At 38.4% G+C, this 26,293-nt stretch overlaps 1 protein-coding gene across 2 annotated transcripts; it reads right to left on the bottom strand.

Annotated features, from left to right (window-relative positions):
• Positions 1-2,947: 2,947 nt before the first annotated feature.
• On the bottom strand, positions 2,948-24,551 carry nab1b (NGFI-A binding protein 1b (EGR1 binding protein 1)). Of its 2 annotated transcripts, XM_081367837.1 has the most exons (9): positions 24,393-24,551; positions 23,941-24,306; positions 19,141-19,946; positions 18,710-18,843; positions 16,956-17,007; positions 13,259-13,378; positions 11,403-11,571; positions 7,013-7,153; positions 2,948-6,093 (listed from the first exon to the last, which is right to left on the bottom strand). In XM_081367837.1, exons 3-9 carry the CDS (start codon positions 19,942-19,944, stop codon positions 6,014-6,016), a joined length of 1,500 nt encoding a protein of 499 aa, XP_081223963.1. In that variant the 5' UTR covers positions 19,945-19,946; positions 23,941-24,306; positions 24,393-24,551; the 3' UTR covers positions 2,948-6,013. The 2 variants fall into 2 exon arrangements, with proteins under 2 accessions (XP_081223963.1, XP_081223964.1); XM_081367838.1 differs by lacking the exon at positions 13,259-13,378 and having other exon boundaries at positions 23,941-24,551.
• Between the last annotated feature and the right edge of the window lie 1,742 nt (positions 24,552-26,293).

The following is a 26,293-nucleotide window of genomic DNA, read 5'->3' as shown; positions in this document are numbered from 1 at the left end:
AGCAAAGCCCCTGCAGCCCACCTCCACCCATGCCTTCTACATTCCTCTGCCAGCTCGAGATACCTTCTTGCGCTGGTGGGCCTCTTCTTTCTGGGCTTCCCAAGGGACAGTAAGTTCCAACATGACCACTTGCTTGAAACAGTCAGATGTTAAGACCAAATCTGGCCTGAGTGTCATCCTTGCAATGTTTTTCGGATAATTTCAGCTGCTTCCAGGCCAACCTTCAGCAGCCAATCACGAGCTGAGGCTAGCAGCCCATGGCTCCAGCTGAGGTTTCTCTCCGGCCTTAACAAGGGTGATGTTGTGCCTTATTATATTGGGAGCTGATGTTTACTCTGTTGGATTAGGATACAGATGGTGTCAGCTACTGCCTTCAGAACCTGGTCATGGCGCCACCTGTATCTCCCTTTTCCCAAGACTTTCGGGCAGCAGCTCACATAAGATGTGCTCTAAGCAGGACCTCTTGCCAGGCACAGAGGTCATGCTGGGGTATTAGCTAAACCCCAGCAATGCAGGTTGGCTGGGATTGGAAGTTAATCATACACTGAATGGATCAGAAACTTGAGTCTAGGTGGTTCTGTCTTCCAAAGTTCTGCCCAGGTGATCTTACGTGGAGTTGTATGGTCCCAATTAGTCCAAGCTCCCTGCTTGCACATAGCTATTGTTACTACTACTGTTAGCTACTCCGGCTTTCAGCGTTCCTCTTCCACTTCTGCACGGACCTCTCCTTGGATCAGCTGACGTCTCTCTCTCCCCTGGGCTTTGTCGTAGCATACTCTTGTGTAGGTCTGGCTGCCACAGAGGCTACCAACAATTCGTTGGCCATAGGGAGCAGGGAGCACGGGAAATAAAAATAAATCAAAATGCTAGACTCAAGGTCCAATAGAGAGAGAGAGAGAGAGAGAGAGAGAGAGAGAGAGAGAGAGAGAGAGAGAGAGAGAGAGAGAGAGAGAGAGGAATAAATGAAACAGACAACAAATACAATACAATACACACCAATTATACTAATGTTTTCTCATAGATGACACATATATATATGTGTGTGTGTGTGTGTGTGTGTGTGTGTGTGTGTGTGTGTGTGTGTGTGTGTGTGTGTGTGTGTGTGTGTGTCCAAATATTATATAAAATCAAAATCCTTTCATTAAAAAAAAAGAAAATTCCTTATTTACAGTCCATATGTCCTTTTTATAGTCTCACTGAACACCTTATTTCCTATATGCACTAGGGGGCACTATAAGGTGCCCTCAAGTGAGGTTCACTATAAGGTTTTTTATTTTTATTTTTTAGTCCATGAAAGAAAACGCATTCTAGCTGTTTGCATTGAACTTTTTGATAATTTAACGCTATTCAGGCTCCAGCTCTAATATCTCAGTAGGGGGACACAATATAGACAGGAACTGCTTTTGCAGATTCATTAGTGTGTACACATTACAGGACTGTTTATTTTATACAGCCTACAAGGGCAAAATGTTTATTTTTCTATTAAATCGTATCGTTCACAATGACTTGAATTACGCCTTACCAGGCGAGGCGCCGCAGCCGGTCTGACATCCGCGCGGAGAGGCTTCATTCCGGGCTGACTGTGGGCGGGCACTGAGGTGGTTATCAGCACTGAGTTTAGACGCACACAGAGACAGTGCGTACGCACAACAAAGGGTGGAAGCACAACAGTGAGTGTGTGTGACTCATTCTGCAGTTTCAAAATGTGTTAATATGATGTAGATGCAAATGAATAGAGGTGAAGACATATCGACCCACACGCTGCCCTCACAGTCATCTGTCTGAACGCATGTCATGGGCAGATAGGCCTAGGCCTACTTGAGAGAAGATCAACATCAACTCTCATTTTAGTCACAATTATAGTAACATAACCGTTTATACATTTTATTTAGTCAAATATTACGCATTTTAGTTTAGTTTTTTTGTGCAAATATTTTCTTCTACACTGCCCAGCCAAAAGGTTTTGTTTAGTGCATACATATGGATTTCTTAATATATGAACGAAAATGTTTTTCTTTTTTTAATGGAGGCGTTGGACCAAATAGCGAAAGAAAAGCAGTCAACAAGTGTCCAGCATACATAAACCTTGTTAAATAAAATCTAAAACAGCTATTAAAAATCGTTTTCGCTAACTGAAATAAAACAAACATTAGATGAAAAACTTAAATAACTTAGAAATATTGCCTTGGCAACTTAAATAAAAGAAGTTGAAGTAACTAATTAACCTAAAATAAATCTAAATAGAAATTGGGAAAACATAATTCTAATAAAAAGGACAAAAGCACATAAACCTTACTAAAAGTTCAATTAAAAAGAAATCTTAAAATATAAAAAAATAAAAACAAATTCAAAGAGCATCCCAGAAGTTAGTTGAGAAAATTAACTGAGTAGAGTATAAATATAAGATGGTTTTGATGTATTGTGAAAACATTTTTGGTCATATGCGCATTTTGTGTCATAGTTGGATGATTTTACTGTTATTCTAAAATGTGGAGAATAGTCATAATAAAGATTGGCTTGTAGTGTAACTATCTTAAAAGCCATTTTTCTTTTAATTATAAAAATTATGAAGGCCAGTAATTCCTTGCTATGCATATCGCACCTTCTTAGTAATACAAAGTTCAAAGCGCAAGTGTATTCAGACCACCAGTCCACAGCTGTGGCCAGAGATGTACAATGAATCAGACTGAAACTGAGTTTTTCTAGCTATGGTAATTTACAAAAAAAAAAAAAAAAACATTGTCCATTAGCATCTGTTCAATGAGTCACAGGTCTCAGGAAATATAAATAAATTCACAAATTCATAATTCTGTCTGATTTTTAGGATATTTTATGTTAACCATATGTTAATCCACTTGATGTGCTGTATAAAATCTGGGTCCTGAAACAAAGCATGAGAAACACTTCAAATGGATGGGAGAATGAAAAGTACTTCACAATCAGATGTCAAAAAAATAGAGTTTAATGTTCATGTGCTGTATAACAAATTAAATATATTAGTGTTTACAAAACAATATGTGCAGGACTACCGTATGCATATCCTAAAGTACTCTCTACTCAAAAGTGATGAGAACAAGTTCTACTGACAACACAGTTTCATCCCACAGTCCAAGATGCATAAGTCTATTATACAAAGCAAGTACAAAGATTAGAGAAAGACTGATCATTTCTGTGAGTGGTTAAAGACGGTAACAAGCAAGGAACAAAGGTAGGCGTCTAGATATGTCTTGCTATATAGGTCATTGGTAACGATGTAATCAGTGAGGTCCAATCAGATTTTTTCCAAAGCAAATTTTGTTCCAGTGCTCTTAGAAAGCTTGATATTGCCAAGGCTTTAAGTCTCAGATTTTCATACAACTTCCCAAATCTCATTTTCCATTCCACCCAAAACGAACACCCAAAATAAACAACCACGTGCGAAGAATTGTAACGTGGAATGCTTTTAAACTAAGGCAAAATGAGGATAAATATTCACTCAACGCTCGTCTTTATCACACGGGACGTCTCCTAACCCACCGACTTTCAAAAATAGGTTTAAAATGGCACTTAAATTAAGATTTTGCATACTCGAGATCTCTTTAGTCTCTGAAAGTAATCCTAAAAAAATAAAAGCACACACAATATTTCCACACATTCCCTCAAAATACTGAAGTGTATGATCAGGACGTTAAAAATCGGTCTCTTTGCACCGATATAGAGGTATTTGTCATCGACACAAATACAGATTATATAACAGCTTGACCGGTACATTACAGACATGTAATTGCGGAAAACCTGATTATCTTGTGCCTACTTCACCTCACGTGATACTCTAGAACTACATAAAGAGTGCGACTCGAAGCCGAACCGATGATTTCACAGGTACAAGTCCTACAAAAACACGTATCATCACCATTGAGAAACACGAGAAATGTTGAGCGGTAGGATGCAAATTCGAGAATCAAACACTAGTGCATATCAGTTTCACATACATTTGCACGTTAGCTGAATCTAAGACTATGTCTACACTACGAAACAGAGTAGAAATACTGTACAGTGAATGTCCTCTGAGGTTGGGACACCTAGACACGTTCACTGAGTTAAGTGACAACAGCTATCCGGTATTGCTCTACGACTAAATATTCAGAAATACAAACACATTACGTGATTATGATAAAGACTGGAATGGTGCAGCAAAGACGCCCTGTTTTCAAGTTCCAGTCAGTCGTGAATGTTTTTGAACTATTTACATGACTATTTCGCTAACGTTCAAGAGGGGAGACATGCTCGTCTATTTTAGCATTTTGTTGGCATGTATAGAGTACGATGAAATATATTAATTGTGCTTAGTATCGGAATAAACAGGCATTACTATTCGTTCAAGAAAGACAAACGGCTGGCTCCGAGATTTCAGTGTTTAAATAGCAATGTGTACCGCAGTTTTCCTGTGTGTTACGCAAGTAAATTCAACCATAGCACCATAGTAGAGACTTTTAAATTCAGATTCGCTAGCATTGTTGACTTCCTTAAAGACCCCATGAGATCAAAATTAGAGTATTCATATGTATTAGCTCTGAGGTCATCTATATGCTAGTGTACTGCTAAACGCTGACAAAATTCTATTTTACGCATTAAAAAGGGCGCTTCGTCTTTCTCTTCTGGGATAAACAACCAAAAATATTGATTAGGGCTGCACAATATTGGAAAAAAACCTGCGATATATATTGCGATTTGATTTTTACCAGATGACTTGAATAGCTATATTTGGAAAGAATGAAGAATAATTCTAGAATGTTTGGGTTGATTTAGTTTGAGTGTGAAACTGAGTAGAAAATAAAGATAGTTTTAAAGAATGGGTATCTTTTTAGGGTTGAGCAATTTGGGGAAAACTTGAAAAATGTGGCTGTTCTTTACAAGAATCAACTCTCTCACATTCCTACTGTTCAAATACAATAATAAAATATGATTTTTGTGATTATTATTAAATAAAAATATTAAAATAAGAATTGTTGCAATAATTACACTGTAAAATAAAAATAAGACTATTAAATAAAATAATGTACAACTGTAAAAATACAGTACTAATATTTACATCTTCATTTCTTCATTGTTTTTTAAACATTAGACAATCAAGCTTTTATTTTGGCAGTTTGCTGGCAAATTAGTATGCGCACAGTCGTTTTTAGAGTAAAACAAGACCCTTTTCATTTACACTGTTTAAACTCAATCATGAGCTGCACATGTCTAAATGAAAATCGCAACCTGCATGATTTGACTATTGCATTGTCATATTATAATATCAATTTTATTTCGATCTATGCAGCCCTAATATCGATGAGTCAGAGTTTTCTCCAATCACGTGCTCTCTAGAATGATATCATAACTCCTGCTAATAATACCACCTGTTGTCGACTAGCAATAGCAACTAGCAAATCACGGTTCATATTTAAAAAAGGAACAAACCCTTTGAGGTGTCCTACCAACTTCCTGTTATAATAGGAAATAGTCAATACAGGAAATGAAAGCGACTGCATGGGGTCTTTAAAGAGAAACGCAATCCAGGAGGCTCACTTAAATAGGCGACAACAACCAACAGCTGCGTACTGACAACTTTAAAAACACTGCGTCCCTCTGTTTCAATGAAATTATACATGCAATCATATATACATACAACACATACTGTATTTAAATAACATTTAACCGTTTTCAAACAGACATTTTCTATGTATGTACAAATAACGGACTTCGTGGTCCACACCGATAGGATAGCATGAAGAGATAAAAACAGGTGATTAGAGCTAGTGAGAATTGAACGAGTACAGTCAGTGACAGCACAAACAGTGTGAATCTACTCAAGAGAATGGAAATAAGGACTCTAGGTGCTTTGGCAAAAACAAAAATGGTGAGAAACTAAAATAAATTCTATTTTGAGGCAACGTCGGTTGTTAAGGCTCTACTGTAGTTGTGCTTGTTTAGTATTCACTGACAGACGACGTGTATTGTTGTAGGTTTGGAACGAAAGCATTCAGGGCTGCTATCTGGAATCCTCTGGCTCGGATTTGATGGTCTTCTTCTCAGAAAGGTTGAGGGCACGTGAAGATGCGTCTCCGTTTTCTGGAAAAATGAAGAGAAATGTTCTGGATTACTGAAACCCTTTATGCAATTAGTGATGGATAAAGCGTCTGCTATTTGAATTAATGCATATATTAGCAATGACAAATATAATACGGATCATTCCTGTTATCATATGAGATAATATTGGATACAATTGCACCATTTTAAAGACTGAAGTTAAATAATATTAACAATTTGGTTTGATATTTTTGCTATGTGCTTCTAAAACGGAAAAACAATTGATTAAAAATAAAATAACAAATAATTATGATAATGATAATTAATATTTTCTATTTTTTACCATGTTACCATGTACCATCAATTTATTAAAAAGTGCTTCTAAAATGTAAAAATGTATTATAAAAATAAAATAATATATTACAGGTGTTTCTTCATATTTTACTTTTTCTAATCAAAATGTTTAAAATTAATGAATATCAAAAATTAAATCAGTTTCTCCTTGAGTGCTTTTTTCCATCTTATGTTCAATTTAGTTCATTTTCTTGTCACTTTGAAAATATTAAAATTATAATGAATCAGATCAGAGCTATCTTGATCAGAGCATTTTTCTGAAAGTCTGGTGACCCTTTTATAGAAATTCTTCCTCATATTTTAACTCTAGCATATTCATATTTTAACTGTTACAGAGCTCAAAAGGTACTGCAGAAATGACCCAGGTATGAAAAACAAATGTATGCAAGTCAGCCATGGAGCGCAAGTGTGTAATGTGCATTTACCAAAAAAGCATTTACTGGGGGTCACAGAGTCCCTAGTGTGCCGTTTTGATGCATATGATGCTGACTTGAAATTCCTTAGGTGTCTTAGCCTTCATTTAGCCTACAGTCGCATGCTGATGATGCCTCAAAATTGCCTATGTAAGCAGCTCACTAGGTCTCTTCTCTTTCCATTCAACACACACCTGTGGCTGCTGACATCTTGCTCTCTGCATTAGCGTGATGATGCCTCTTCAACTCATTCGCCAGCTGCTTTCCGAGAGGAGTGTCTCCGTCTGATGCGCTCGGCCTCAGGTTGGTCACCCTTAGATTCAACGGTCTCTCTCCTGCAGAGAAACAATAAAACAAACCATTCATTTTAACTCATGTTCACATCTCTTTTCACATCGCAACTGTATTCATGATCGGCGTTTAACAAAACGCAAGGCTGCGTCATTATGTCCATTACCAAGTCCAAGCTAATGCTAGGAGACAAGCATTCCGCCTACCAGAAACACTCAGCACAATACTCTCTCTCACGCCTGCAACTGAGCTTCATTTGATACAAATGCACCTTTTCTTCGACTACAGCCTGCCAACGCACACGCCGTAATAGCCCGAGGACAGCGAATGCGGCTTGAAGCGCATTGATAGCGAGTTGCATTCAGTGCGTGCACCTCTGTGCTTACTGCCTCCTTCAACACAGCACATTAACCTCCTCTGTCCCTGGCTGGCTGATCTCATTTGTGTCTATTGACAGGATCAGAGCAGCATCATGACTAATATCTGTCGTTTTTAACTTAAAGCTGCTGGTAATTAAAGGGCATTGTGTTAATTTGAACATTGAGGGGACACGTCTCTTCCACCCACTCCTCATAATACCTCATTTTAAACCATAGAAGGTAACGACCGCTGTGGATAACAGGGTTGGACAAAACTCAGAAAGAATTTGAATTGGCCATGTCCCACAGGAAATTGCATTGGAATTTGAATTTGAATGACAGGATGAGAAATGCAAATTAAAGAAACTGAACAGGTGATAATAAATGGTGTTCTTCCACCCTGGTCCACAGTCTGTCTGTCTGTATGCCTATTTATCTATCTTCCATTCATTCATCCATCCATCTATCCATCCTTCATCCATCCATCCATTCTTCATCCATTCATCTATCTTCCATCCATCCATCCATTCTTCATCCATTCATCAATCTTCCATCCATCCATCATCTTCCATCCAACCATCCATCCATCTTTCAGATAGATAGATGGATAGACAGACAGATTTCAAATAATTGCTGCTCTTTCAAACTTTCTATTTATCAAAGAATCGTGAAGCAAATGTACCTTAAATATAGCAGCAAAACATTTTCACATTTTCAACATTGAACATTAAGAACTGTTACTTGCACCAAATCAGCATAGTAAAATGATTTCTGAAGGATCATACATTAAACTTGTAAATTGTGATATTTCACAATAGTACTGTTTTACTGTTTTTTCGATTAAATAAAAACAGCATTGGTGAGCATAAGAGACTTCTTTCAAAAACATTTAAAAATCTTATGACCACAAAAATTATTAATTGTAGTGATATATTAGTGCTGGCAAATCGATTAATCGCATATATATATATGTGTGTGTGTGTATGTATGTGTGTGTCACATATACATGCCTATTCAATCAATTCAAGATCAAGAATGAAAATTCCTGCTAAGGCTTGAGATGGAATTACAATTGATATGTTTGTAAACCCAACAGCACTGATTCATTTCATTAAAGCCCTACCTGGGGGAGAGTCAAGGCTAAGGAAAGACATATTTAGGTCTCATCTAATTCTCACTTTCTGCCACTGCTTCTACCTCTTTCTCTCTCACTCATTCTTTCTCCGCAGATCCCATACGCCCACTCTGGTCTTCTGAGAACGCATGGGATATTAGAAAGCTGAGAGGGATCATGTACTCAGAGAGTTCATGAAGGAGTTATTCTCAGTTTTGTGGAGGGAGAGAGCTCTGTTGTGCTCAGCGCAACGTAAACAACAAATAATAATTATCCTAAATAATGAGAAGAGTGTCATATTAATGCAAAGGAGAAATAAGCATTTTTTTCCAAGGAGTCTATAATAGCTAAAGAAAGCCATCCATTAACATCCCCATTCTTCTCAATGGTAGATGCCTGGCAGGTGCATAAATTATGAAAGTATGCAACCTGTGTGGTACAAACAAAAAACAAAAAAACGATTAAAGCTCATTTATTGGCCGATATCTGGTAAATAATTTTTTTTTTTCTCAGATTTTTGAGGCAAATGTATCTGAATGATTTATTTTATTTTTTTTGATAACCCTTTAAAGCGTACGATCACACCGGTGAGATTACAATGTTCAGTGGCTGGGTAAAAATAAATAAAAACAACCTGAAAAAATAAAGTTGTTGTTTTTTAAGATAATATCGAGTAACGTAATCTTGTCATAAAATTTCATAAAATTGGTATCGGAAAAAGTATCATTCAGGAAGTGGTATCGATGTTAAGGTATCGGTAACAGTATCGATATCGTCATTTTTTGAACGATGCCCAGCCCTAGTTCACACTTTGGTCGTGAAGACGGACGCGCCCAACGTCATATATCACAACTGTTTAGCGTTTTAAACCATATAATGCTTATTTTTTTATTCTGACATTTAAATACAGATACAAACAAAAACATTTATAGTTTGTATAATATCCTTTGATGTCTATTGTCTATGGAAGCGGAAATCCTTTCAAATATATTTTGACGTGTTTTATCCGATAACCTAGTCAACACATTGTGTAGGTAACTATAAAGTTTACTCTAATCTTATTATAGTGTAGGTACAAAATCAGAAGTGCCCTAAAGTTGTCGTCTTTTTGTGAATTTTATAGTTTTGAAGCTAAAGTTTGTCACACGGCCTGGGCAATTTGCACAGAACCATTCAGTATTCACGGGCTCGTGGATGGGAGAATCCGCCCAAAATTGTACAAAAAATAAATTTTTAGCTTCTGATTCACCAAATGCACTGTGGAACGCCAAGATAAGGTGCAAATTGACATGCAATGTTAGTGCTTAAACGACTTTAAATCTTTTGTTTTTATAAGCTACATAATACATGGAAGACAGAATAGATGCATGACATAGGTTTAATAGGCTATTCTTAATATTCTGGAATAGTGACAGTAAATGTGTTAATAATGTAATAATTAATAATAAGTATCTGATATGATGACATTACAGTAATTACACTAAAATAGAGTGCATGATGCTCCTGATACTTAATATACCTAAAACATACAAAAATAAATGTATGCATATGTATGTGCATAAAATATGTATTTATAAAAAAAGAGATAAGTTTCTGTACGTCTTATCTGTTATTATTAAATTAAATGATACCTATAAAGCAGGGTGGCTTTATATATCACCATTAAAAATCCATGGTGGTGGTCGCATACTACTCTGCAATGCAAAAGCCCTTGTAAACATTCAAACATTTGTAACTGTGCTGTGATGCAGATAATCAGTGCTCAGATTCTGTATATGTGCAGTAATTATCATCATGAACCAACACGAGGGTCAAACTGAACTCCAGAACGGGTGGCATTCTAAGGCACAAGATTAGCAGCAGAACGCAGAGCTGTGTTCATATTTCCACCCAGCGTCCCCCTCCCCTCTCTGACACCCACCACCCCGCCTCCGCCTGCAGCTGCCAGATGAGCCCCAGAAATGAGAGTGCCAACAAGAAACGAGAAAAAAAGAAGAGTCTGGAACAGGTGATGCAAGCTACTGAATTATATGAGAAACAACAACTGAAACGCCTCACCGGTTTTCAATACTGTCAAATGTGTACAAAAATAACCCGGATGGTCAATCAAGAGTAAAAGACAGTTTGTCTGCTTTTCTGATAACAAAAATAATAATAATTATAATAATAGCTGTTTTTGTGAAAATAAATTCCTTGACTTCTACATTCTCTTCTTCTACCAGTTCTCAACTGGTTTCGCTTTAGGATTCAGACACTCAGGAGTTTTCAAACTTTTTGATGCAAAAGACCTCCAAATATGATACAATATAATATGAAATAAGGGTGTATTTTCATACAAGACCCTGTATAAATAACTACTATTTTTTATACTATTTATTGAAAAGACAAGTAGTATCATTGTACTAAAAAGGATTAACTAAAATAATTGTTATTATATATTATTTTATAATAATATAATATTTTTATACTATATAGATAATATTATAATTATTATAAATTATAAGTTACTGATGCCATGACATCTGACCAGTCTCTAGAAAAGAGAATGTAGTAGTAATACTATCAAATTTGGTGAATATGTTAAACATATTAACTTTGACAGCCCTAAAAATATTTTTAAATTAAATTAAATTAAATTCTGAACCCCCTAGTTAGACCCCAGTTTAAAAGCCCCTTATTTTGCTGACGAGGTAAATACAATAAAATTAGCTCTAAAAGGACTGTCCTTGCAATAAATGGGCAGCAAGTTGCTTTGGATAAAAAGCATCCACTATGTGACAAATAACCCATCACCTCTAATTTTATAAAGCACAAACCCACCCTGCTGGTCAGCGTTTTTGTCAGCTGAGAGGCCATTGCTGTTCTGCCTGTCTGAGCTGTGTTTGTAGGGCCCTGGTGGAACCCTCCACTCCAGAGCCTGCAGTCTGTCCTGCGCTGCGGCATCATGCAGTATCTCCATCTGCTTGGCCAACAGACGCTCCAGCTGAACCTATAATATGCACAGACAGCAGGGAGTCAGACAGGCGGATGTGTATAGCATCGTACGTACAGTGTGACACAAATGATTTCCAATATTCGTCATTCACAAACAAACCGCAACTGTAGTGATACAAAACAAAACTAACCATAAACAAACTAGAGTCCAAATACCCAATGATTATTTGGATGCTCCTCAATCATATTTGCACATGAAACGGGGTTTAATTACCATAAATATTTTGTTGTGATTATATTCATTTTTCAGCTCTCTGATTATTATTAAAAGCTTGATTCATTCCAATAGCACCCCTCCTACATGCGCAATAGCATGCTACCTAAAGAGGCAAGCAAAACGAACTTTTACTGCTTGTTTTTCTTTTACACAGGAAGATGCTATTCAGAGTTACAAATAACACGTTTCCACTTCAAAACAATGAAGATAATGCATTGTGTCAATCTATTGAAAAACAGAACAATTAGAGAGAAAAGATGGCACAAGTTATGTTTTAAATGCTCAGAGGTTGCTCAAAAGATATAATAGAGAGATGTATCAACTTTGTCCCAGATGCAAAAGACATACATGTGAACAATTCTAGCTAAGTAACCATCATTGTATGCAAAAGTGTGTAAAAATGTAATAAATAATGCACCCAAAGTATGCAGTGCATTCTTAGCATTAAAACTAAGGGTGCTATAGTAGATATTAGTATAAACTCTCTCCTTTTAAAATCATTATTCTCTCTAAGGTCAAGTACTGTCATGGTACAGCAAAAGTGTGAAGTCATAAATATCTTTGCAGACTGAAATAAAATGTTTTTGGCCTTATAGTGTAGAGCTATACAATTAATAATAGACAGGAAAGCCCGCATGATTTTATCTTCCAATAATATTGGACATTTTAAGTTAATATTGAAATCTCAGACAGTTGACGGTAGCCACTGACTTCCACAGCAGGAAAAAATACTGGAAGTTAGTGGCTTCTGTCAACTGTCTGGTTATCAACTACTTTAAAATATCTTCTTTTGTGTTCAACAGAACAAAGTAACTCATACAGGTTTGGAACAACATGAGGGTAAATGATGACAATTTTCATTTTTGGGTGAATAATCTGATAAGCTTAAGCTGATAAACTGAAAAGTCTCCATTTGTTCTCCATTTTAATTATATAGCTATAGTTATATAGTAACTTAAGTAACATACATACACACACACATACACACACACATATATATAAATTATTACAACAGACATACCAGAGGCTATAAATTTGCTTTGTTAGAAGAGCCTTCAAATATCATGTTGAGCAATAAGGGGACTTGGCGTGAAAAGGTTGAGAACTTCTGGTCTATGAGAACAACAGTTCATTTTTCTTCCCTACAGAACAACAATCAGCAAAAAGCACTGAGAGTAACAGTACTTGCTAATAGACGTATTTTTCATCAGTTAGAACATCCCATACACTTCCTTAAAAATATCCAACCAATGATAGTTCATATATTAGACCAGTTGACCAAAAGTAGGTCATGGTCAGGAGGACCAGGGAAGCTCTTGCAGCTATTGACCCGAAAACCTGCATGATAGGATACCAGAGCGAGACGTGTGGTGGTAGACAGACATGAAGACGGAGTCAGCGAGGCGCCTGAGAGCATTCCTCTCCCACACAAAAATAAATACACTGTCATAATGCAGTCAGTCACCTGGATATTCCGCCCAACCGTCTCCTCTCCTTTAGATCTGGCGTGGGCTAGCTGCTCCTTAAGGGTCTCCTGGCGCATGTGAATAGCCTGCAGCGCCTCCTGGAGGTCAAAACAGCCCTCCTGCAGATCGATACACATTCGATTGATATTTCCTTTTGATCAAAGTTTCAGAGGCAGTCAACTTAATGATTTTTAAACCGGTTTCCTTTCCATCCGCGCCCTGTTTTGGTAGGACAAACCAACAGTCCTGCCAAAACATATGCCACTGGATGAGCCCAGTGTTGCTTAAAGGGATAGTTCACCTAAAAATTTAAATTGTGTCATTAATTACTCACCCTCATGTCATTCCAAACCCGTAAGATTTTCGTTCATCTTCGGAACACAAATGAAGATATTTTTGATGAAATCTGAGAGCTTTCTGTACTCTCCATTGACAGCTACGCAACTACCACTTTGACGCTTCTTAAAACTAATCCATATGAATTGAGCGGTTTAGTCCAAATTTTCTGAAGAGACACAATCGCTTTATATGATGAACAGACTTCTGATCAGGGAACAAACAGGAGGTCAATCGAACCTGCTTGACCTGCTTGAAACCTCATTGGTTCTTGCGGAAGCTCAAACGTGCTGCGTAACACGAGAATGAACCTCCTTGGTTCTCACACATCAAGCAAACGTGCTTGAGCTTCTGTTAACCACAACTGATGTGTGAGTTGATCAACGTTTATATGTGAATAAAAGCCCAAATTCAGTCTGTTCATCATATGAAGCGATCGTGTCTCTTCAGAAAACTTGGACTAAACCGCTCAATTCATATGGATTATTTTTAAGATATCTTTATGAACTTTTTGAAGCGTCAAAGTGGTAGTTGCGTAGCTGTCTATGGAAGGACAGAAGACTCTCAAATTTCATCAAAAAGAGCTTCATTTGTGTTCTGAAGATGAACGAAAGTCTTAAGGGTTTGGAACGACATGAGGGTGAGTAATTAATGACAGAATTAAATTTTTTGGGTTAACTATCCCTTTAATATGGCTCATAAACAGACTACTGTTATGATAGTGCCACAAAGACTATTTTGAAAAATCAACTTAATTACTCAGTTGTGTCTGCATGATAACTGATAAGATGAAGTATTTTAACACCAAAAAATTGACACATCAACTTTAAAGACAATGTGTCATAGCTGAATTTGACCAGCCCCAGTAAATCCACAAGTCCACTACAAGAGCAATGGTCAAGACCATTTATAGCAATATGAATCAACCTCTTATTGGAGGTCAATGAGGTTAGACTGACATTTGAAGAATACCTGAACAATTCAAGGACAAGATGTTAATCTCAACCACTTAAGAGCTTAGCTACTAATTTTTCACTAACCCGAAGTGAAAAAAGATTCATTCCTCTGAAGCGAAAAGGTCAAATACTTAATAAAATGTCATCCCACTTAAAAATCCCCTCAGGATGAGTTTCAACCCAACAGGCAGATAAAAAAAAAAAAAAGAACATTTTGTCCAACGGACTGCTCCGTCTAAATTATTACATGAAGGATGAGTTCGAAACTTCAAATGTTTACATGGGTTCCCATGGCTGCAAACTACCACAGACATTCCAGCCTTTTCACTACTAGTTGGGTGTTTGAGGCAAAGAGGTATCTGATAATAACAGCTCTGACGCAAATTTGCCAACACTCACGCAGCAATAATGAAGTCACCGAGCCACTCCTGTGAGTTAAGGCTTTTCTCTCGACACGGAGGCTGGTCTTCTAGAGCGCACAGACAAAGGTGCATGCATACGCCTGCATGTATACGCATGTGTCTTCAGACTCGGCCCCTTTTCACTTTGTGGTATCTGCGCAAATGCATGGGCGTGGGTGATTCCGAGTGCACCCACGTAGTGATGTCACATCTACCTCAAGAATACGGGTGGGTGCACAACTGATCTCATTTGGACCTTGTCTGGGTGCATGTGGGCGGGCGGCTTAATCTCAATGGTGTGGATGGGAGTGTAATGTGGGCAGAGTTGAGGCCAGACAAGGACAGCGAGTGGGGGAGGGGAAGTTTATGTTTTTTATTTCTGCAGTTCAGACACAACACTAATAACTGTAAAACACTATGAAACAGTTAAACGCGGAAAATCCATTCTAGAGTTGAGTACAAATTAACTGCAACAAACAATGCAAAAACAAAAAGGTCATTTACTGTAAGACACTACTAACTTAACTACAATTGGAGTAGCTTGACCAAACGGTATGTTGATAAAAAAGGTGACTCTCTCTTAAATGTTAAAAAAAAATTATTCACTGATTCATTCGAGCATGTGTTCTAGAGATCACGCTGCGTTTGTGGGCGGTATTGTGTGACCAATCTGCAGCTCTAAAAATTCCAAGAATTATTTCATAAAGGTCAATAATATGGTTATCAGAAATGTACCAGTGAGAATTATTACAACTTTAATTGGCATGAAATCTAATCTACATTTACACCCAAACAGTATTCATTTACATGGACCAAAATCCAAACTCCAAAGTGTAGCAATAACCTGCTTAAGTCATCTGGATTCGCTGAAGAGAAAGTGCAGTTTGGGTGCCTGTCATTGCTTGTTGAACTTGCAGATGTCTTTTTTTCCAAACAATGGGTGAGTAATTCACTCCACTTTTGTATGTACTGTAGCTTTGCATAAAAGTCTACAGCAAAAGACTTTATGTTAATAAATATGTTTATAGTATATTCTCAACGTGATTTGTGATGAGTTCAGTGTATGCGCATGCTGTACACGAGTAAATACAACCACCAAAATAAATATGCATTGAAAAAAAAATAAATTAAGTAGCTTCCCCAATGCTGCTGTTCATTCACATAACTAGTGTGGGAACATGACGTAAATGTGAGGTAAAATGTGATTATTAAGTGAGTAACAATGCAAATTAGGGGGAAAAGGAAGTCGCTTGGTAATTTGCCACTGTCTGATACTGATGAAGGACTCATTTCTCCTTAGAGGTAGAGTGGGTAGAAACCACTGATTTTCCGAAGTGGTCTCATGTCTTTGCCCGTATGCGGAGTGAAACCAGGGCAGAGGTGAAGTGGGCAAACACCTGCTCTTCTTGAGACACCAGCCCAGCCCATAAGCATTGATGTGGGATGTAAGAAGTTTCCAGAAAATCTAACGACTGGACAGTGATCAAATGTGTCACCAGAGAGCCATGAATGGACAGCTGCCATAAAGCACAAAGGCCTCTTCAGCAGACCACATCAATAAGATCACTATATATGTGCAGCTAAGTATAGGGCAGACTAATCACGGATATGTAGGTTATGGAAAAATAATGACCGGGGGATGGCTAAATATGGACTTAAGGTGTGATCGAGGGAGTGGGTTTGCAAACATTAGTCCTTTGTAACTTCTTCAGGCTAAACTTTGACCTTTCCCCTACACCATGACATGCAATCCTGATGGAGCTACCCCGCATGCTCCTGCAAAGCCCTCCCACACAGTTCAGTATGCTGACAGGCAGCTATGCAAACAAAAAGCCACGGGACCCACCCAGTGTCAATCCTGCCTCCTACAACAGTTTCCTCGCATATTGGTGTTAGCGCAGCAGCGCACATTAATAACAAAATGAGTTGAGAAATTGCGTTGGAAGCTTCAGACAGATTACTTGGAGTTCAGGTTGGAGAAATCATGAAGCAATTTTACTCACCTCAGTTTTAATTCTCTTGGGCGAGGGCTCATCTCTGTCGCCGCATCGAGATCTGTAGGAAAGAAAATGAAATGTTTAGCCCTGAACAAGCAATGAAACACTTTCACAACAATGTGTCCTATATATCCTATGTGTCCTGATAATATTATTTAAACAAGGTAAATATGAAAGCCAAAACGTTATATTCAATACACACTATCGTTCAATAGATTGGGGACTGTAAGCTTTTATTTCGGGGAATTATTTTTTAAAGTGACAATGAAGATTAAAATAAATATTGTTCTTTTGAACATTCTATACATCAAAGAATCCTAAAAAATTCAATCCTAATAATCAAAATGATTTTAAGCAGCATAGCTGTTTTCAACATTGTTTATAAGAATAAATGTTTCTTGAGCTCCAGATCAGCATAATAGAATTATTTCTGAGGGATCATGTCTCTAGGAGGACATTATGTGACATGAAGTTATTACAACTAATTTCCCCCAAACTATTGGATAAATTTATACAAGAAATGCCTTAAAGCAAGGATTTTCAACCTTAAAAACCCTTGACAACCAGAGTCTCAGCCCCACCTGGTACCCTTTCAACATTAATTAGCATTATTATATTATACAATCCTTCTCAGATCATTAAAATGAAATAGAATTTCAATGTTTCTATGTTTTATTTATCTTCTACATGGACCCCCCCTTGAAGTAGTTTCATGGACCCCTGGTTTAAAACCCTTAAACCCTTAAAGTACTAATACTTGCTTTACTAATAGCAGTTTTCACCTGCAACCTAATTTAGGAGTGCTCTTGGCAAATATCATTATGACGTAAGAAGCATTGTAAGACAACTTGGCCCAGATAACTTTCGCAATATCCAGTCCATGACTGTGATCCAATCTTTCAAGTTTTGAATGAGTGACTGCAATTACGTAATGCCAAAAGGAATTTTCCATCGACTGACACGCAAGTCTGGAAATCCAGAAAACACCTGCTTGGTCTCTTTGGATGGCAGGGTTTGAGTGTCTGATAAGGCTTGTGGTCCTTTAGATGCAAAGGAGTGGGAGTGTTCTTATTTCTCCGTAGACCTCAGTGTAGCACTTCACACCTCAACACAAAAGCCACGCACAAAGCCGACTTTGATATCTTGGCTTGGCTCTAAGCAGACTACCAGAGAGCAGATCCTGAGCTGCTCACAATGCATTAGCATTAGCTATCTCTCTCTTGGCTTAAAGGCTAAACATCATGAATGATTACTCCAGTCACTTACGGGGTGTAAAAAGTGATGCATGCAGAGAATTTTTATCCATTAAAGCAAACAAACAACTCCCCTACATTGTGCTTTTTCCATGCTAACCAGGCAGATTCTGCAGGATTTATGAGCATTTTTTGCACTGATTTTTGGAATCTTCAAAATTTTGTGATTAAAATATGGTCAGGCAAACAGGTAGTCTCAAACTTGTGCTGTTGATTAGGCAAACTTCTCATACAGAGAAGGTCGGACAAGCAGGTTGTCCTGTTCCAAACTTGTGATGTTGATTACGCGAACTACTCAAACAACAGAGCAACGTCTTTACAGAGCCACATAACATTTTTAAGGAAATTAACATACAATGGCTTACTTTCATTGGTCTGTACATAATAAGCTGGGATAGGAGAAACTATTTAAAAACTGAAAAAAAATTGCACACTTCAGTTTTAACCAAAGGTCCAAAAATAGTCGACCAAGGTGTTTCATGTTTGGGAAATGACTTAAGTTCTTACTTGCTAGTTCTGTAGGTGTATTTGTAGGTGACCTCTCGGGAGACCTGACGTGCCAGTCCGAAAAGCTCATCTCTGCGAGTCAGCAATGCCACCTCCTTCATACAAAGCTGCGCCGCAGCCTCATTCACTGTCAGCTATGTAGAAACGAAAGATATTTTTTATTATTGATTAGACAATAAATAATAGATATTACAATGCACAAAGAAATAAACCAGTCCCACAAGCAAGCAACAGACCAACATGATATTTCTGCTGCAGCTAATTAATTAAGGAAACACACCAGCATCCCAAAAAGTGGTGCCCAGCTATGCTGAAGTTATTTAGCAGGGACACAACATCAATTCTTACTAAAAGTACAGCCATGCTTTGAAGTGCATGATTTATTTAAACCCCAAAAGAACCAAAATAGGCGAGAGCCCCGTATAACGCACCTCATGCAGAGTCAGATGCTTCCCATCCTTCCTTTTTGAGTCGAATCTGCCATATATGGCACTATACTTGCGGATTTCCTCTTCCCTGTGAGGATCCTCGTCGCTCATATCGAAGATGTGGCTGATCATTTTGGCAAGCTTCTTATTTCCCTTCAACTGTTCTTTAACCTCTATGGCGTCACTCTTGGGCAAAGTCTGAGAGATTCTTTCCACGCACTCCGCCACGGACTGAATGGCAGCCGCGTCGAGCGCCTCTAGGCCGTCCCGAGGGGAAGACGGAGAGCCCAGTTCTGCCGGGGAAAGGCTGTGCTCACTCTCCGTGCCATGACTGGCCCAAAAACGTGGCTCGCTGCCACTCTGGAGGGGTGAAACTGTGGCTGAAGAGTTCCCGTTGCCTGATTCTCCTTTTCCGGGATCTACACAAGCAGCTGCCAAACACTTTGGCACTTTGACTTGGGTGTCTCCACGGGCACCGCTACCAGGCAACAATGTGGGTGACCCTTCGGGCAGCTTGTAGACAGGAATGCTGCAGACGGGCAGGGACGTGAGGGGCTGATTGAACAGGGCAGGGTTTGTGACCCAATCGCGCAGAGATTTCTGTAGGCGTCTGACGTGCAGTGGCTTGCTGGCCATGCCCACGAGCGCCATGATCTCGAGAAACTCATCCTCGCCGGCCTCGCAGAGCTGCTGAACATCATCACCACCTTGCTGGATGAAGGCATCGTAGTAGCACAGCAGGTTGGCCCTCTGAAGAATGCGGTAGAGCTGCAACTCCCCAAGGGTTCTGGGTAAAGTCGCTGCCATACCTGAACAAAGGAAGGAACAAAATAAGCAATTACAGGAAACAAAGCAAAACCGCTCGAAGGAGAGGACACTGGCTGCCACAGCAGGGGGAGGAAAAGAAATGTGTGGCTGGATCCAAGAGTGGCGACTATAAGAGAGTGCCTGTCAGGCTCCTGGGCTGCTGGGAGAGTCACATACCACACTCCACCTCTGCAACACGCGTAGGTGGACTCACTCAGCACAGGCCTCATTTGTTTCTGCCGGGATCTTGCTTCTACAGCTGCCACTGTCAGGATCTGGATCCGCAGCAGCAACGATAAAAGCGAGATTGGCTGCAAGCAAGGGAGGAGGGGTAATGGAGTCGTGTGGGAGTGGGACGGTAGGTGTGCGTACTAAGAAGATAGCTTTCTGCATTTCACTTTAATTCACCCACTTCTTCCTCAAAAGTATCCAGGGATTATGAATGTACGACAAACACAAACACACACACACCGCTCTCTGCAAACTTTGTCAGAGACTGTAATGCATACTAATGTGGTAACGGAGTTCATTTGCTTATTTTTCTGTTGAGAGAGATATGTTTTACAAACGATATACAAACCATGACAATGGGAAACCTCTGAGATTGGGGGAAAATTTTTGTTGATATCTCATGGGGTCAGAATTGAATCAGAATAAACAACATATTCCCTAATTAAAGTTAATATGCATATAATTACCACCACACTCACAGAACCCTGTGGAGAACCTCAAGGAAACTGTGGAACTTCCAAATGGATCCCATAAGTTCCTACAAGAACTCTAGAGACAGTCAACGAGTGTCCCATAACAAGGGAATTGCGTTTGAGACACTTACACAATAGGAATGAGGCATATTCAAAATTATGCTTAGAGGTTCTCCAGAGAGTTCCTCCAGGGTGGCAGTCTGAGGACTTCCAAAAAGGCTCTCACGCCTTTTCAGTTTTACAGAAGTGAATCATATTTTGAGAATAAGAATTTAGGTTATGCATTTGTGAATATATTAAATTCTGTCCCCTAGAGATATCTCAAGAAACATCCATGGGTTTTTGCAGAAAATCACCAACTGCTGCTCATCAATGGAATGTGTTTTAGTAATTAATCTGTCCTGTTATTGTTCATTTCAAAATGAACTTGCACTGACATACACATCTGCATTTGCATTTTCCCAAAAGTAATTTGGGAAGTATAGAGACATAAAATCTTTAGACAGACACTGCTTTTGAAAACACAATAAAACCTGCATACCCCTGGCAGCAAATACACATGACCAAAAGTTGCAAAACTTGCACTGTCTTTTATGGCATCTCTATGCTATACTTGTATACTTTAAGTTGAAAATTTAATACAATAAAATAAAAATGTAAAAAATAAATAAAACTAGTAACCGCTTTTAAAGATCAATAACAACGCCAATATCGGGCCTCAATTATCATTCTTTCAGTGGTGGTAAAAGATGACAGATGCTGCAAAATCATCATGACTGTTAGTGTACTAGAGGTGAGTAAGAACAGTATCACAGCGAGGCTGATTGTGAGTACTGATGAGTGAGTGTATGGAGTCTAATGAGGACGCCCCAATGAGTGATCCGCCACTCTAATGGATGACTGAGGCCTAGACCCAAGTGAAGGGTGCCTTGTTGAAACCAATTCAGTATCAGCATGGATGGCACTTAGGCAGCAATTTATCCAAAGCTCCCTCTCCCCACAGCATGCTGGGTTCCTAATGCTGGAGATCTAAGGCCAGGGCTTCACGCAACACGCTGAGAGCACTCACAGCACGTACTCATGTTGCCCAACAGCGGCCTCTTATCAATCTAAATGAATAATGGATTCACATCGAGACCTGTCCTAAATAGTTGCATGAAGCTTTTGAAAAGAAGCTTCTCTGGAAAGGTGACCTATCTGTCCTGTGCATCAGACTGAATGTTTGTGGAACAGCTGCTCTCCATATGAAAGCTATAAAGGCTTGTTTTAGTGAAAGGAGCATAAGGCATTACTAGAGGAACACAATCGATTCACTTAAGTGGAGGAACAACAACAAGAAAAGGAAACATTTGTGTGTGCATAATCAATTGGTGATCTCCTAAAGGGATGGTTCACCCAAAAATTTAAATTCTGTCATGATTTACAACCTTAATGTCACTGCAAACCCATGGCTGCTTTTGACCATACAATGAAACTGAATAGTGGGAAGGGGCTGTCGAGCTCAAGAAATGAAAAAAAAAGCAACTCAAATTTTAGTCTGCTCGTCACACTAAACCTTTAAACAACTTCAGATGATTTGGAATAGTATATTGGTCACCTTTCACTTGATGGAAAGCATCAGCAACATTCTGCTACACTTCTCATTTTATGTTCCATCTAAGAGAAAATATCATGCTTAGAGTGAAAGGAGGATGAGCATTTCCATTTTTCGAGTCAGCTATTTGGTTAATAAAAAGGGGTATGTAGTTAATTACAAATATCAGATGTAAAATAACATGCCACATTATAGCTTTACAATATACCTCACAGATACAGATGTCTTCATCACCTTTCAACTGCAACTCAAGTTTAGCTAACACCTTGATGCTTTTTACTTTTCAAAGCCCTTCAAAAGATGGATGCAAAAACACTAATTTAGGTGGCAGTGCCTTTTACCCAATTTCGATACATCTAAGGGTTTTTTGAAGATAACGGTGGAAATTATTGGTGAGGAAAGTACAGAAGGAAAACAGGCATGACAAAAGTTCACCACTTTGCATTTAATACTAGCATCCAAGTTGTTTTTTGGGGGGCCCAGTGTGTACAATGAAGTGGTAAACAATGAGTCATAAATTCACAGGACAGAAAACAATTCAAAACAAAAATTCCCATTACCTCATTTCAATTATTACTCAAATAATAAATTAAACATGAGACATCAACTATTACTAATGTTTATGGGAAAAATAATAAACCATTTCTGGCAGAAACAGCATTATATTATTATTAGGGGCCAAGCATCAAAGGTAGTTTTATTATAGGCGTTTATATTATATTGATATTATTATTCTTCCATCACAGACTATAGAAGCCTATTGTTCAATTTGAGCTATAGAAATAGAGTAAACAAGCCGTTTTGAGATAGAGCAAACTTATAACTATTAATAATAATAATATTGCTTCAAGTCAGAATTAGAATATTTGGAGTTAAAAGATGGTCATATCATGGATTTTGAATTGAATTTTGAATCTGTAATTTTAAATTTAATTGGAAAATGCTTGATTTGCCATGGTCAATCAAACTGTTTGTCAGCCATTTAAAATTTCATGGAAAACATTTTTTTTTTTTTTATTCTGCCAACACCATTTTTCAAATTCATGTCAGATCATCTTCATAACATGCTGGTAAAATAATTTGTGTGCATTAACAAATGTGGTGAGTGCCAAATAAGAATTAGGCTTTTTCTTGGCAACGGTTTGGCATACTGACACAAAATATTATATGTATCATTGGCATAACACCTTGAAAATACCGAATCAATTATGTGACAGTGCTATAGCAGTATAAACAAACATTTATGCTGTTGGTGTGCTTGGCCTTGTAATATCTGCATGCAGCTATATTAAGTACTATTATCCTACATAATATTTTATTTCTATTTTTATATCTAGCTCTATCTAGCAATATCTATAAATACAAATGATTTATAATAATATAACATTATATCCTATAGTGAAATTTCTCTGAGGGAAAAAAACACGTCAGCCTATGAAATTCACACATTTAAAAGCTATTCCATATTGGGAAAACTACCCTTGGAAGTGAAGAATCGCTAAGGATGCTGTACACACACAGCTGCCGACGACCAGACGCCCACGGGGGCGCGTTCACACACGGTACCGAGAGCTGTCCGGTCTGCACGGCGCGCACATGGATCACAAAAACACGCAGGAAAGTTGCACACAATGCATGAATTCAGCGCTCAACTACATTTACAAGCGACATTGAACAATAGCACTGGCATAAACGTACCTTTTAGTTTTCTTTCTTTGTCTTTTTTCCACCAAAACTCTTCCAAAAGCTCCGTCTGGTTGTATGATTATTGAAGTTCTGAATGATGACGGTCCGTTGAGTTACGCGACGCTTCACCTGACGTCCAGTTACGTGCCGCGCGCGCGTTCGGCGGATCAGCGACGCGTCCTTCGGCTCTCTGTTATTGAATTAACTCTCACACACTCTGTAGTTTGAACTACGGAGGGACTCTCAAACTAGTTGGTTTCCGCTCTCTCCCCTACTGCCAGAATTGGGATATTCCGCGCTTGCTACATTGCTCTCTCACTCCCACGCGCCTGCGTGACGCAGATCCTGGCGTGGGCGGTAGCGGCGCGTGGGAGGCTGCTGCATGGAATACCAAACCTCATATCAGCCGCATGCACCGCCTCACATATATATACATGGACATTTATCATGTTTGTTGACCTTACTGAAAATACGCCAGCATAGGCTACAGCATAACGGTTCGGTGGCCGCCTGTACGCCCACACCGGTGCTATTCTTGCCCCCTCCTCCTCCAGTGCAAATTCACCTGCTGCCTACAGCCTGTCACATACTGAGTCCTTGTGCATTCCAGTGGGCCTCGTTTCACATCTTATTAGCTCTACCTGTTCCATTTATAGAGTTCTGCGCTGATGGCCAACTACAAGATCTGCAGGCAATCTCATAAACAACATAATTACTTATTACTTTTAAAAATACACGTTCTAAAGATGAGTTAATTAGCTAGTGGAGGTCTGGGTTCTCGGATTGCAATTAAAGAAAACACACACACACACAAAACCTGCACAACATACACAACTATGAAAACAGATTTGGATTTCAAGTTTAGGAGTTAGGTTTTAAGTTTTTTTTTTTTTTTTTTTTACTCATAAAAATTAGCTAAGGATACAGATAACTATCAAAAACAGATTATTCAACTAAAAACATGCACACTGAAAAATAATACATAATACGTGATAATATAATATGTGTTCGCATTATTTATACTGATTGGATTTTGCTTGGTGTATGACGTTTAACCAAAAGAGAAAGCTTTATAACACATTGGGGTATTTATCATAATCATAGTAAATGCAAACACGTGAACGAATCATTCATTCTTTTGAGTTTGATCTGTATGATCTTTACAAATGAATTGGACTGAATCAGTACAGGCAGTTGTCAAACTGATTTGTTCATAGAATACTGCCAAAGTAGAGGGGCTACATCCGAAATCGCATACTATAGCGAAAATCTAAAAATATTTTTTTATATGAAAAAATCTTAATATAACAGTTTCGAAATCATTTCGATGTTAAACGAAATTGTAGTTGGGCCCTATAGCAAAGCGGGGGGGGGGGGGGGGGGGGTTGCTCGCCACTGGCAAAACCATCAATGCAAGTTTGAGAGGTGGTGCCCCGACAAATCTCGCGAGAATCACGACTTGCTTTATGGCACGTCACATACATCATCAACATATGAAGCAGCCTCTATGGCAGACACTAGCACGCATTTTAGACGTGAATCATGCATAGGCGTCGATTATGGTGGGGACCGTCGGGGTCCGAGGTACGCGTACCCACCAGATTTCGTCATGAGTCATTTTGTACCCACCACTTTTTTGGTATAAGTGTTACATATTATTACTCATGTACATATTATTATACATATTATTGCTCATCATATCCACTTAAAACTGTCAAAAAAATCTAACCAGAAATTTGGTGATCACTGATCATTGTTTAGGTAGCCTACATTAAACCGTTAAACTTTTTCCTACAAGCCTCAATGAAGCAGAAACGCTTAATGTCAGATAATGTCCATAATAATTGGACTTTGGGTTATATTTTTTAACAGTTTTCAGTGGTTATGAGGAGCAACATGAGAGAGAAAATTTGGTGATCTTTGTTTAGGTACATTAAACCACGTAAAGCTTTTTCACATTAGGACTTATAAAGCCCATGTGAACTGTGGGGAGTCAACCCACAGCCACTCCGCTGCCCTGCTGAAAATGTGAAGCAGAAACGCTTAATGTCAGATAATGTCCATAATAATTTGACTTTTTGTTTGATTTTTTGACCGTTTTCAGTGGTTATGAGGAGCAATATGAGAGAGAAATTTGGTAATCATTGTTTAGGTACATTAAACCACGTTATGTCAAATTGTCAACATGGTGCTTATGAAGCAGAATAGTGGGTCATATGTCTATGCTTTTTGAAAACTTAAGGCTTAAAACGAGTCGGACATCATCACATTTTTGTATACATTTTTATTTATTTACATTAGTAAGCTACAGGACATTTTCTTTCAAAACATGACCTGCGCGAAAGAGGAAAAAAAATGAATGCAT

This window comes from Scardinius erythrophthalmus (genome assembly GCF_964197995.2).
Source record: "Scardinius erythrophthalmus genome assembly, chromosome: 6".
NCBI classification, from domain to species: Eukaryota; Metazoa; Chordata; class Actinopteri; order Cypriniformes; family Leuciscidae; genus Scardinius; species Scardinius erythrophthalmus.
The sequence above is the reverse complement of the archived record's forward strand: the minus strand, read 5'-3'. Positions and strand labels throughout refer to the sequence as shown.